The following is a 14,693-nucleotide window of genomic DNA, read 5'->3' on the forward strand; positions in this document are numbered from 1 at the left end:
ACTCCCTTTGAATCTCCTCACCTGGTCTTTGCAGATAGGTTCCCCTCAAACCTGGCCTTTCATACTCAGATTTGTAGCAAGGTTCTCCTGAATCTTTCACATTCAAATCTGTTTCCCCGGGCCTGGCCTGACCTTCCATTGTCTGTTACCTCTGGATTGCCCCTCGTACATCCCACCCAACCACATCACTAGTCACCCCAATCTCCTCAAGACCCTCCCTAAAGCCCTCCTCCCATCACCCGAGACTATCAGACCACCCCCAGATCCCTCCTACCCTCCTTTCTGTATTTAAGGTCCATCTTACCTCCATGAAGGTGCTCACATTCAATCCAGCTCAGACTCTCTAACGGAAGCTTCTATCTGGCCCCCTTGTGGAATACAAGCGTTACAACTGCTTAGATTCCTTAGGAGTCAACCTAAGGTGGCGAATCTTTAATAAACTTTGTTTTCTTTGGCTTTAAGAAGGCTTGTGTGGGATTCATTCGAGCAGGGCCCTGCATGTCGGTATTCCAGGGTCCCCAGCACCCCTCAACCTCATCACTAAACACATGCCCTTAAGTGCCGAATTCAGAAAATCTGATTTTCAATGAGCCACATTCCTATTCAAATTAGGAGAATGCTAATCAAACTGCTTGCATTTGGTGAATAGCCTCCATTCTCAAACTAAGCTCCCTTTGGCTGTGAATCCCTTGCTCCCTGGAAATCTCCAGCTTGCCTTTGCCTTGTTCTCCACCTCCCAACTCCTAAAGTCCTGAATCTTTCCTCCAATAAGAATTCAGGTGGAGGGTGATGGGGGAGGAGGAGCCTTCCGACATGACCAGCCTTGTCGGGGGTGGAGTTTGGAGGCCAGGGTGGAGTCGAGGGCAGAAGAGGGGTCATCCCAGTAGTCAAGGCTGCATCCAGTTGATGGAGGGTGGGTCTTGGGAAGGAGAGGGAGAAAGGGTCCTGCGTGCCTGAATCTGGGTGTAATTGGAGGAAAGGAGGCCTCAGAGGCTGGGAGGAGCCTCTCAGAGTGTGCTGGCTGAAAACTGGAACTTGTGCTGAGATCTCTCTGCATTCTACCCTTGGACTGGAGCTCCCTCTGCCTTCTTTCCTCAGACCTGGGATCACACTATCTTCTCTTGGACCTGAGATCTCTGCCTTTTGGAGGCCATCTCTGTGGGTGCAGGTGCCAGGTAGGTCTGAGCCAGCCCCTCACAGACCTGCTGGCTGTTCATCCCACTGGATCTCATCCTTTCCCTCTGACCCTGTGGTGAGTCTAGCTCCAGGTCCCCCTGGAGCAATCCTTCCCCCACAACCTGGTTCATGGACAAGCTTCCTCCTGCTAACTCTTTTCCAGACTCCCAATCACTTCTCTAGAATCTGGGGGTACCCCCATTTAAGATTTTGTCAGCTTTTCACAGAATTCCCCTCAGGGATCCAGGAATCCTCTCTTGAGTAAAACACAAGTGAAAGGCTTGAGTGACCCTGGAATTGCCAGTGTGAAGGCCTGGATCTGCCTCCAAGGAATTGGGCCCCTCAAGCCCTTTCTCATTCAGAGATAAGGCTGATTTTGTTGGCTATCAATAGAGGAGGGTGAGATTGTTTTGTTTTTTTAATCTGCCCATTTGGTCTGGTCTAGACTGACTTTTATGGGGAAAAAGTAAAGATGGTACGAAGATTAGGGATGGGTTTGAGGCGTGGCAAATTTCCCAGGTAACCCGAAATGGAGGGCTGGGCTGGATGAGGACCACCTTGAGACGCAATTGAAGGGATTATTTTTCAGGAGCTGGGTTGCGCTTTCAGGTGCCTGGTCTCCTACCCAATCAGAATGAAATCTCTAATTCAGGAGCCACTGAGGTTCTGACTGCTGTTGTCCCATGTGGGATTCCAAGCCCCTTCTGCCTCTTGGTGATCTGAGTGAAAACTGGGGAGAGGAAGGGGAAAGAAGAGGAATGGGAGAGAGTGGGAACATCTCTGTCTATGCTGACCCTGCCTCTGGGCTTCATTCTCTCTGCTGAGGGCAGGGCCTCACTCCCTGTAAATCCCCATAGCCCAGCCTCCTGGAATCCTTCTCTCTCCCCAGCTCAGTCTGCAGAAGTCAAAGCTTGGCCCAATCTGGGAGTGTGTGTGGAGCCAGAAGAAATGGCCCTTGGCAGCTGCCGACCCCCACCCCAGGTGAGTGCACTGTGTCTACAGATTTGACCCCCAAAGAGGCCATTTCCATAGACAAAGAGGATTGTCTTCAAGTTTGGCAATCCTCTATCGATTGTTTCTTTATGAAAGTAGGCAGGACATTGAAAATGGTAGTAACAACACCGCTCTGTTCTCTGTCCTTTGAATTAATCCATGGCATATTGGTGTCACAATCACGAACTACTCCCCATCCCCAGTGGCTGCCCTCCTAAGACCTCTCTACTCATTCCTCTGCTCTGTAGTGGTCTTGTCTTTGGTCCTGTATCCATGCCTGACACCCCTCCCCCACATATCCATAGGACTGCTTTCCCTCTCCCCTTTGCCTCTTTGTCCAAGCTCTCCCTGGCAGACCTGGAAGACAGGATGCTCTGTTATGTTCCATGATGTGATCTGCACAAATAGTTAATCTGTCAGTTGCACCCTGTCTTGTAGTTGGGCATCAGTAGTTGGGCATCATCAAGGGCACACCGAGGGGGCAGTGAGGGGTGACAGGAGTAAATGCTATGAGCAGATGCTGAGGTGCTCCTGGCCTCTTGCATACTGTGCTCCTGGGTTTTTTAAAATGTGGCAACTCTAGAGAACAGGTTAAGTTGGCTTCTGGTTCACATTCCCATGTTCAAAGTCCCTTAGCAGAGCTGTTTGGGCCAGGCCAAAGAAAAGAATGCCTTCTTTAGCTGTTACTTAGTTAGCATTTGTTAAGGGCTTAGCACTTCCCTTGTTAGAGAGGATATAAGAAAGGACTGAGTTGGGGAACTATTCAATATTCTGGGAGTTTTCTTTTCCAGTGTGGGAAAGAAAGGGCTGTCCTAAAGGAGACACTCAGTTCTTATCGAACAGGTATAGGGCTCAAAGCAGAGACCCAGGAGAGTGAGTTACTTTCTCCCTCAAATCTACTTTTAACCATCTTCACAACAGCCCTATAGAGTAGTTGCTCTTCTTATCTTTATTTCACAGTTCAGGAAACTGAGGCCAACAGATTCAGCTAGTTACCAACCAGGGTCACATAACTAGTCAGTGTCTGAGGCCGCATTTGAACTTAGATGTCCATGATCTCCCATTCCTAGCTCCATCCACAGTGTGTTTGTGTGCCCAGCTTCCCACAGCTCCTCCAGCATTGGCTGGTGCTGTTGTCATTGCTGTCCGTTTTGCAGAGTGTGAGATGAATTCTCAGCGGTGTGGTTTACTTTTCTTAGTAGTTTGGAGCATTTTTTCATGTGGCTGGAAATTCTTGGCAGTTTCTGATAATTTTTTGTTAGATCTTTTAACCATTTATCTATTGGGGAATGGCTATTTGTTGTTTTCCAGTTGTTTTAGTCTTGTCTGACTCTTTGTGACACATTGGGGTTTTCTTGGCAGAGATACTGGAGGGTTTCCCCATTTCTTTCTCCAGCACGTTTTACATAGGAGGACCTGAGACAAACAGGGAGAAGTGACTTGCCCAGGGTCACATTGCTAGAAAACATCTGAGGCTGAATTTGAACTCAGATCCTCCTGACTCCAGGCCTGGCACAATCTACTGTGTCACCTAGCTGCCATTGGCTTTTAGTCTTTTTTGAAACGATATTTCATTTTTCCCCAATTACATATAAAAATATTTTTATTCCTAAATTTTGAGGTCACAGTGTTGTACCTGTCTCCTTCCTCTTACCCCTCCTACAGACGGGAAACAATCCAAAACAGGTTCGACATATGCAGTCATGTAAAGCATTTTCATATTAGTCATTTCATGGGGGGGGAAATGAATGAAAAAGAAAGCAAGTGAAAACTAGTATGCTTTAGTTCTATACGCTGAATCAGTTCTTTCTATGGAGGGAGAGAGCATTTTTCATCATCAATCCTTAAGATTTATTATATAGCTGAGAATAGCTAAGTTGTCACTGTTGCTCATCATACAGTATTGCTGCAAAATGTCATCCTGCATCAGTTTATTCTGCATCAGTTCATTTCAGTCTTTCTAGGCTTTTCTGAAATCATCCTGCTTGTCATTTTCTGTAACACAATAGTATTCCATCGCCATCATATGCTACAACTTGTAAAGGCATTCCCAAATTCATGGGCATCTCCTCAATTTCAAATACTTTGCCACCACAGAAAGAGTTATTATAAATACTCTCGTATGAGTAGGTCCTTTTCTATCTTTTTAAAAAAAAGCATTTTGTGGATAGCAAGTTTATAATGTTATTGCTAGGTCAAAGGGCATCCACCTTATATAGCATTTTGAGTATAGTTCCACATTACTTTCCATGATGGGTGGATGAGTTCACAAATCCAGCAACAATGCATTAGTGCCTCAATTTTCCTGTTTCCCTGCAATATTTATCATTTCTCTTTTCTGTTTTATTAGTCAGTTTAATAGGTATGAATTTGGTTTTAATTTGAGAGTTGTTTTAAGTTGCATTTTTCTAATCAATACTCCTTTAGAGAATTTTTATATGATTATAAATAGCTTTGATTTCTTTGTTTCTCAACTGCCTATTCATATCCTTTGACCATTTATCAATTGGTTTGTGGCTTGCATTCTTATAAATTTTGACTCAGTACTTTATCTAAATATTTGATGTATTTATCAATTTTTTCCCAGTTGTCAACTTTCCCTGTAATCTTGGTTGTCTTGATTTTATTTCTGAAAAAAAAACCAACTCAGATTTAGTACAACCAAAATTACCTGTTTCACATCTATTAATGCATTTTGTGATTGAGTCAATTGCATTCATATTTGCAGTTATGATACCTGTATATATCCCTCCATCCTATTTCCCCTACTCACTCTCTCTTTCTTTGACCTTTTCCCCTCTCTCCTCACCACTGTTTTGCCTCTGACCAGTGCCTCCTCCAGTTTATCCTTCTATCAGTCTCTCCCCTCCCCCCTTATGCAAGTCCCTTTCTACTTCCCTTCATATAACTTGAAAAATTTCAGTCAGCTTTTATATGAGCAATGGTCACCCTACCTTTCAAATCTCAGCTGGAATAGACTCAGTACCAAGTGCTTTGCCACATGAAATGAGTCCAATGGCCCTCTAAACGTCTTCTTCAGTTGGAAGTTCAGCTAAGGAGGGATTGACTTCAACCTGAGGTAAATGGTCAATGACTTCAGCATTGATTGATGATGGTCTGTTGTTCCTAATCAATGTGGCTCCATCAGCACTGAGTAGTTGTGAGGCACCATAGGTTTTTGGTGCATAAATATCTTTCAGGGGATCAGAAAAGCACTTTGTTTTGTTACTATTGGCACAAAACTGAATTTCATCTGCCTTCTTGCTGAGCCAGGAATCCTGCATCTCTCTAAGCTTTGCTTATACTTTCCTTATGATGGAATTAAATGCTGCTTTCTTAGAGGTGAATGATCTGTCCTGCTGGTACATCTTGTTGAATACTTGTTTTTCATTTAGCAGCTTCTGAATTTTCCCATCACTTTCATCAAACCAGTCTTGGTGTTTGTGAATGTTCTGACCCAGATGAGCAAATGCAGTGCTGTATAGCAAATCTCTGAAAGCTGCCCACTCCTTTTCTGCTCCATTGTTGCCAACTGTGTGTTGGCTCAACTTTCCCTCCAAGTCAGCAACAAACTGTTTATGTTCAGAGAAGAGCTCTAATTGGTTGAGATTAATTCTTCTGGTATTCATTTTGTCTTGGGGATGGTGCTTTTGCTGAATGCAAATACTTAGCTTGGAAAGGATAAGTCTCCAATAAGTGCAACACTCTGCACCACACATTGCCTCTGTCGCTCTCATATCTTCTATGTCTCTTCTCCTTACAATCACCTAGTCTATTAGATGCCAATGTTTGCTGCAAGGGTGCATCCATGAAGTTTCATTGCACTGAGGAAAACAGAAGACAGTGTTGGTGATGAGATGGTCATACAATACACAAGTCTTCAGCAGGAAATGACCACCACTGTTGCTCTTTCCACCTCCATTCCTCCCTAGGACTCCCTGTCAAGTCTGCTTTGTGAGCCTACTCTAGCATTAAAGTCACCCAGAATTATAAGCTTGTCCTCTTTTGGCACATTGATGATAAGGGTCTCTAGGTCTTCATAAAATTTCTCTTTGACTTCATCAGGGTTTGTCATTGTGGGAGCATAAGCACTGATGGTGGTTGCATGGCATTTTCTTGCGAATGGCAATCACATTGTCATGAGCCTGCCATTCACTGTTTTTGGCAGGCATAGCAGCTTGTTGATTAGATTAATTTTGATTGCAAAATGCCCGCCAATTTCATGGCATTCCCCTTCACTGCTCCCATTCCAGAAAAAGGTATATCTCACTTCATTAAGGTAGCCTTCTTTTCCCAACCTTGTTTCACTCAGGGCTGCTCTTTGGATGTGATGAGATACCTGTTCAGTTCTCTTGCAACAAGAACAGTTCCTTCAGGTCTAATGGATTTTGTGTTGTCTATTAGTGTGCACAGGTTCTATGGGCCCATGGTGAGTGGAATCATCTTTGCAGATGTTTTCATACATTTTATAAGTTTTGTGCGTTTTGACTGCATAGTGGGATTCCCCACTTGCCACAGTAATCAGGCCAGGGTGTTGGGTAAGCAGACAGTGTTTAGGGCACTTTTTCTAGCCCCCTTCCTCACACCAGGAGATGAGCAATGCGATCCTTAAAAGGCTGCTCAGACACCCAGGGGGCTGAATTGTCCCACTGCTGTTTCCACTGAGAAACACTGCTGGGCCACCTGTGTGCAGGGTCATGACTATAGCTCCCAGTGCATCCACACCTGCTGCTTCATCACTTGACGATTGCCACAGGACTTTGAAGTATAATAGTCAAATGGTGTGGGTGCTGTCTTTTGATTCATGTGTAAATTGGATTTAAGTGAGGCAGAGTTGCATGAAGTCATCAGCCTCACTCTCTCCTCCAGAATCATCATAGTTCAGTGGCAGAACCAAGTCAAGATGGCTGGCACTGTCTCAGGATGCAGTGATGTCTTGTCTAACTAAGCTCTAAGTACTCCATATCACTTGCTCCATCTGCCTTCAAGGCCGTTGCAAAAATTATTCTCATCCACCCATTCCACCAGAGGAAGTTTTCACATACTTGGGGTAGACACCCCCCTAACTCACCAATGGATTTGGAAACACTTGGTTACCCTCAGCCTGGTTTACTGGAGTGTGACCAATGCACATGCTGCACCTTGTTGGAGCCACAGGTGAGAATTAGGTGGAACAAGTGGATACCAAAGTTGGAAAGAACCTCAAATAGGGCTTTACAGTCATCACACCAAAGGTACTGGTTTTCCCTGAATACACCCTACACCCACAGTAAGTAAATTAGTGGCAGAGGGAAGAGAGAGAAAGAGTGATCGAATTTGGAACTCAAAACTTTAAACAAAACCTGTAGTAAGGGGAAATAATTTTTCAGAAAATGTATACAAGGAAAATAGAGGTTCTCCACCATTCAGCATCCACTGACTGCAGCAAATGGAGAAATTGTGAATCTTCTTTGAATCCCATTACAGTTATCTTAGGAAGGTTTTGAAGGTCACCTGGAAAAGTACTGGATTCTTACTTTCTCATGTTAGATTGCCAATCATTCACGTTCTACTGCAGAGAGCACAACTCTGATGGACTGGCCTTGTTATTGAAATGCCAAAAGTATGTGTCCCTAAAAGACTTTTATGGAGAACACATGCAAAGTAGGCACTGACAATGTGATCAGAAGACATAATACAAGGGCATTCCAAAGGTCTCTGAAGAATTTTGTAATCAGTGGTGAGTCATCAGAGACAGTGGCAAAGGACTACCCAGAATAGCTTATCAACACCAAAGAACATGGTGTGCTGTGCAAGCAAAGCAGATGTCTAGTATGTCAAAAGAATAGTGAGATGTGCAAATGGAGAGGCCTCTCCACCCCAAATATTCATGTGGACTGTTTGTTCCCAGCCTGTGGTAAAGCCTTCTGGCCTCTTTTAGTCTGATCATCCATGGTCACAAACACTGTACTTTCGCCCTTACGTAGTGATGTCATTTTAGGCTGCTTTGAACACAAAAATCCAACAACAATGAACAACTATGCTACTAAATATTTTAATAATGAAATAGTAAGTTATTGACAAATGCAAGCAATCATCAAGAGATGGTAGAGATGCTTTGGCCATGACAGGTTATATCTAGGGCAGTCTCAAGACCCAATGTAATGACATCATTCTCCTTCACTTGGCTGAAAAGTCTCATCTCCCTTAGTTCATTTCAGGTTGTAATTAAGTATCTCTTATGAATCGTTTTCATGTTTTATCTGGATAGAACTTTGATTCAGGCTCTGAGGTAATTAGCTAGATATTTTTCTTCCCTCTCCTTTAATCAAACATTCATTCTGCCCCTCACACCCCAGAATACACTCTACTTGCCAGCTTCTCACAAACCTGGCATAATATTATTTAGAACATTGCTTTTATCAGTTCAAATAAGGAAGAAATTTCACATTTCTCTCTTTCTCTTCCTGAGATCTTTCAGAATCACAGATAACACACAAAATTTGTCCCAGATTCCATAGTAAGACATTCCTCAGGTTTATTCCAACTGATCATATCAAATACTTTTCTCAATTTTCAGTGACCTCTCAGTGACTATAGTTTTAAGTATTGACTCTCTTACTCAACAAGGATATGACTTTTAGGTCAGTCCCTTTTTTGTGCTTCAATTTCCTCTTCTCACTTGATGAGGGTTGGACTGCCTAAATTCTGGAGTCTTTCTGAGGTCTCAGTCTTGTGACTCTTGATGTTTTAGGAGCTGGTGACATTCCAGGATGTGTCTGTGGACTTCACCCCTGAGGAATGGGACCTCTTAGACCATTCTCAGAAGGAGTTTTACAAGGCAGTCATGCTGGAGAATGCCTACAACCTACTCTCCTTGGGTAAGGACATTTCCCCTGGCCCCTCTGTTATCAAAGGCAGTATCTTTATCCCTCATTGTGCTTGCTTTGGATCATTTATCAATGATCAGGAAGGGAAATGGGGTGTTCTTCTGTCCTTCTGCTGCCTGGTTTTCCTCTAGAAGGTGAGTAGATGGCATGAAGATAACATGTATGTTCCCTTGTTGCTCCTGTAGGTGTCTCTTGGCAATTCTAGGTAGCTTGACGTCAAAGATCAGATCAGTGCTGAAGCATCTCAGTTGTAGAACTAATCCTCTGGATTAATTAGCCCAAGCTCTCCCTGGACATTAATTGTTTTTGCCAAATCTCTGAAAAAGTGCTCAGAAAGTATGGTTCTCTTTGTACCCTCTTCCTCTTGGGGATGGGCCAATTATTTAGGATATCCTTCTTTTTGAGAACCATCAGTTTGTAACTCTCAGCTTCTGGGTGTGCCAAGTGTCACATGTTTCTCCTTAGTCTTTTTTTAAATTGCCTCCACTATCCAGTACAGGTGATGGGAAAGGACAGAGGGAAATAAGCCTTTGTCTTCACCTGTTGTTCATCAGCTGTTGTGTAGAGTACTTTCTTTACAATATTATGTTATTAGCTCATATTATTATCCCCATCTGGCATTTGGGAAAACTGAAGCAAACAGAGGTTAAGTGACTTTTCCAGAGACACATAGTTAGTAACTGTCTGAGGCTGGATTTAAACCTTGGCATTCTTCATTCTTGTCCCAGGACTCTCTCCTCTGCACTACCAGCTGCCTCTAATTTCTAAATAATGGAAACTCTGCAATGAGTCATTCCTATGGTGAAGGTGCACCATGATCAAATTTTCTCCTTCCCAGTTGGCTCCATGACCTTCTCCCCCACCTTTCCCCAAAGTTCTCAAAAATGAATGCTATGAAACCATGCTTAAGGACTTCTGGGAACCATCCTTTGCTCATTGCTCTCATGACCCCTATATATGGTAGGATTAAGAGACTGGCCAACAATTTGAATTTGACTAAGGTTCATTGAGTTCCCCCAAAGGAGAATCTTGCCATGAAAGGCAATGAGTCTTTGAAGGAACAGTAAAAAGGTTTTGATAGGTTTCATGGGTGGATAGGAGACGAAGGCAAAACTGATTCATCAGGCTCTAATTTTCTGGAGCTCATTGCTGATCTGGCACATCTTTCTTTGGTTGCTTTCATTACAAGCATTAATGGAAAAATAAGCCAGATGTGTGTGAGCATGTTGGAGTGATTCTCAAAATAGAGCAGCTTTGTATATACACTATTTTTCCTAAAGCGAACTGAATTTTAAGTTTTTCTCCATGTTCATTCCTTATTCTACATTCTTAGGGCTTCCAGTTCCCAGAGAATATTTGGTTTTTTATTTAGAGGAAAGGGAAGCATCACAGAAGCTGGAACAAGAAGGCCTGAGGAGCTGCTGTACAGGTGAGTGACATGAAAGCAGTTATATGAAAGCTGTGACGCTGGGTCTTGGGGTAATGCAAGTGCTAGATTTGGGGGCAGGAACACCTGACTTGGGATTCTTTCTCAGAGATTTTTAGCTATGTGTCACTCACATAGAATTAATCCTAGGATATACTTTAGATAAATCATCAACCCATGTGCCTTCCTTGATCTCTAAGGCTCAATCTTTGGACCCTTCTTGGAGAATTGTTTGGCAGATTCATTGAATCTGACAGCCACTCTGATTCTCATGAAGTGGGTAGTGGAAATTCCCAGGTGTTCCATAGTAAGAGATTCTTCAAAAGCCTAAAAAGAAGTCTCTGTAATCTTTACCATAGTTCTGATCAGGTTCCATCAGGGTTAGAACCAGAGAAAGTTCACTGAAATAGGAGATAAGGTGCAAAAAGGAGAGAAACAGAGCTGAGGCCAGAAGCTGCATTTGACAAATAAGACAGAGACCAGAATATAGGGACTGAGGTAGAAACTGGGACCTGGCATCAGTCATGGGTCCTGGCAGTCCATCAATAAGCATGGATTAAGCACCTCCACTTTTCTAGGCACCTCATCAAGTTTTAGGAAGGGAAAAGGCAGTTCCTCCTGTCAAGGAGCTGCCCATCTGTCATAGAAACATGGAAATGATTGAGAAGAAACAACAGATCAGGAACCTTGGTCTTAACTGATCTGGGGAAAGGAGAGTGTTTGGAAGTAGAAAGCTGTCTAGTTCAGTGGGATACATTGGAATAAAGGGGAACTCTAGGTGTGAAATTAATAATCATTTAAGGAGAATAGAATTGGGGAGGATTCAGAATCCAGACAAGAATGAGAAAAAATCCAAGTACACATCAGCCATATTGCAGAATCAGTTCCAGACTTTGGTGGTAAAGCAAATATTGCAAGTGAGTCACCTGATCTTTTTTTTGTCAGTGCATATAAAGTTATGTTTCTGATATACTATTGTCTATTACATGCACAATACTATTTAGCTTTGTAAAAGGACATATTTTAATTTGGAAATATTTCATTGGTAATAAAAGCTATCCCAGCCTTCAGTGAGTCCTCATCTTCTGTCTCGTGGGGTCTCTGGTCCAGTGTTGCTGGCTGTTGACTCATCACACTTGTGATTGCTCAAGGCTGGCAGTTGCCGTGGCACTTTCTTACAATAAGGCAACAGTTAAGCTTGCCACCTGCAATGATTGACTCTTCTTTTCCCTTCAACTTATAAACCCATTCTAGGCTTATGAATTGGCCTGATTTCAATATTTTTGTGCTTTGGAGAATAAGAAGACCCAAAGGGAGGGAGAGAAAAGTCAAGCATACAAAAACAAAACGTTTTTTCTCAAAAAATGTAGAACAAAAGTAAGTGCCATGGAGAATGGCCATCTAGTTCCATGGACAGATCATGCCCACTTTCAGGGTTGGTGGTCCAGCGTCACCTGCAGGGATACTTTTCAGGTCACTCAGTAATTCTGAGCTCATGGCCTGACTAGACATTGTAATAAGAATGCTAGGTCTGCCAGTTTCACAGGTATTTCTGCAGACCCAATATGTTTGTCAGTGAAGCTCTTTGTAAGTCAAGTTATCCTGCAAATTTGAGCTAATGGCATTTTAAGACAATCATGTTTCTGTCTTTTATGACTTTTTTCTTCACCTTGGGAAGTCTCACGTATATCAGTTTATTTTCTTGCAATGGAGGGAAAACTTTCTAATTATATATCTGTGTGCATGTGTCTCTGTGTATATGTTTTACTGTCTGTTTTTTGCAGAAGGAATGATTAGACCTGGAATGAAAGAGACTACTGAAAAGCTAAGGATTTCTGTGAAGGAAACACACCAAGAAAACCTCATGAATGATAGTCCCTGTGACATCACTGGGAGAGAAATTTGTGCTATAAATGACAGAATCCACACAGGAGAAAAACCTTATGGTTATCATCATTATGGGAAAAACATCAGTCAACAGTCATCCCTGAAATACTGTCAAAAAATTCATACTGGAGAGAAACCACATGAGTCTCATGAATGTGGTGTACCTTTTAGTGAACACTCATTCTTCCTTTCTCCTCACAGTATTCACAGTGAGAGGAAACTCCACAAATGTATTCAGTGTGGAAACACTGGGAATTGCAGCTCTAGTCTTGCTGTACATCAGAGCATGGAGACTAGAGAGCAACCTTATGGGTATACTAAACTTGGAAAGGCATTCCCACAGAGCTCCAGTCTTACTCATCATCAGAGAATCCACAATGGTGAGAAGTCTTGTGAATGTAATCATTTTGGAAATGGATTCAGATTCAAAGGTCACCTTACTGTATATCGGAAGATTCACACGAGGGAGAAACCATATGAATGTAATCAATGTGGAAAGACTTTCACAAGGAGCTCCAGTCTTGCTGCACATCAGATTATCCACACTGGAGACAAACCTTATGAATGTCATCAATGTGGAAAGGCATTCCCAAGGAGACCAAGTCTTGTTACACATCAGAGAATCCACACTGGAGAGAAACCTTATGAATGTAATCAATGTGGAAAGGCTTTCAGCGACCGCTCCACTCTTGCTGCACACCAGAGAATACACACTGGAGAAAAGCCTTATGAATGTAATGAATGTGGAAAAGTTTTCAGTTCTAGTTCAGCTCTTGCTGTGCATCAGAGAATCCACACTGGAGAAAAGCCTTATGAATGTAATCAATGTAGAAAGTCTTTTGGATACAGCTCCACTCTTGCCTCACATCAGAGAATCCACACTGGAGAGAAACCTTATGAATGTAATCAATGTGGAAAGCTTTTTAGACAAAACTCCCAACTTGCTGTGCACCAGAGAATCCACACTGGACAGAAACCTTATGAATGTAATCAATGTGGAAAGGCTTTCAGACAGAGCTGCAGTCTTGCTGCACACCAGAGAATACACACTGGAGAAAAGCCTTATGAATGTAATGAATGTGGAAAAGTTTTCAGTTCTAGTTCCACTCTTGCTCGTCATCGGAGAATTCACACTGCAGAGAAACCTTATGAATGCAATCAGTGTGGAAAAGCTTTCAGACAAAACTTCAAACTTATTCTACATCAGAGAATCCACACTTGAGAGAAACCTTATGAATGCAATGAATGTGGAAAGGCTTTCGGTTACAGCTCCACTCTTGCTTTACATCGCAGAGTCCACACTGGAGAGAAACCTTATGCATATAGTCAATGTGGAAAAGCTTTCAGAACTAAACTCCCTACTTGCTGCACATAACAGAATCCACAGTGGAGAGATACACGATGTCATAAAACCTTTTATATACATTATCACGTTACCATACAATTCTGCTGAAAGCAAAGTTGAAGAGACATAATTTCTGGGTAATCATTTAATTATGACCAATTAATAATTAATAAAACAATGGTCTTTTAACTATCTCTTACAAACTAAAGATGAATCATGGAGACCTTTCAACATTTATATGCCCTTAGATAAGTGAGAGTTAACCTACAGGCCTAAATCAATCCTGATTAGTTAAAACTTAATCAGAAGGAGTATCATAATGAGATTTTGACTTATTCTAATGAGGGACTCAGTGGGGAGACATGAATCTTCACTCAGTTTTGGACAAAGAGACTTATTTCTATCCAGATCACCATTGCCTGGGGCAGTCTGGATCAGAGAGGTCCACTTCCCCTCAGACCTGGTTTACTAAAATACAATGGGCCAGAGTCCACCTAGAATAAAATCTCTTTACATTTTGGTCATATCTAAATTTTCCCGGTTGAATAAATCTTGCCCAAGATTTCATCTGCTCATCAGCCCTGCCCTTCAAAGACTGGCTGAATCACTTGCAGTGGCCAATTGCTGAATGAGGAAATAGGAGAAAAGCTTAGTTCTCATTCAGTAATTGTTTCTTTATATGGGAGAAATATTCTTTTCTCTCACATCAGAGAATCCATCCTAGAGGATATATCTCATTAATATAATCAATATGAAAAGTATTAAGGCTAACATCATTCCTTATTTTCCATCAGAATTCACCTGAGATAGAAACCATATTCCTGTAATAAATGGGGAAAAACATTCAGATGGACTATTGAACTTGTTAGACACCAGAAATTTCACCTCATGAACAAGCCCTGTCTAGACTCAGGGAAGGTCTGCAGCCAGAGATTATCTCTTCTTTTACATCAAGGATTCCTAGTGGAGAGAAAACTTAGGAATGTGCTCAGTGAAG

General features: G+C 42.3%; 1 protein-coding gene and 1 long non-coding RNA gene across 3 annotated transcripts in view; one reads left to right on the top strand and one right to left on the bottom strand.

Annotated features, from left to right (window-relative positions):
- Positions 1-748, bottom strand: part of LOC140522114 (uncharacterized) — a 52,962-nt gene extending 52,214 nt beyond the window's left edge. For both annotated transcript variants that reach the window (XR_011973216.1, XR_011973215.1), the window contains exon 1: positions 305-748. This is a non-coding gene — a long non-coding RNA (uncharacterized lncRNA). The remainder of the gene's footprint in view (positions 1-304) is intronic.
- A 104-nt stretch (positions 749-852) lies between these two features.
- LOC140521857 (uncharacterized) lies at positions 853-13,883 on the top strand. The gene is made up of 4 exons (XM_072637076.1): positions 853-2,157; positions 8,903-9,029; positions 10,372-10,467; positions 12,249-13,883. The coding sequence occupies exons 1-4, from the start codon at positions 1,963-1,965 to the stop codon at positions 13,571-13,573; spliced, it is 1,743 nt and encodes a 580-aa protein (XP_072493177.1). The 5' UTR covers positions 853-1,962; the 3' UTR covers positions 13,574-13,883.
- The last annotated feature ends 810 nt before the right edge of the window (positions 13,884-14,693 follow it).

The sequence above is a fragment of the Notamacropus eugenii genome, chromosome 1 (genome assembly GCF_028372415.1).
Source record: "Notamacropus eugenii isolate mMacEug1 chromosome 1, mMacEug1.pri_v2, whole genome shotgun sequence".
Taxonomy (NCBI): Eukaryota; Metazoa; Chordata; class Mammalia; order Diprotodontia; family Macropodidae; genus Notamacropus; species Notamacropus eugenii.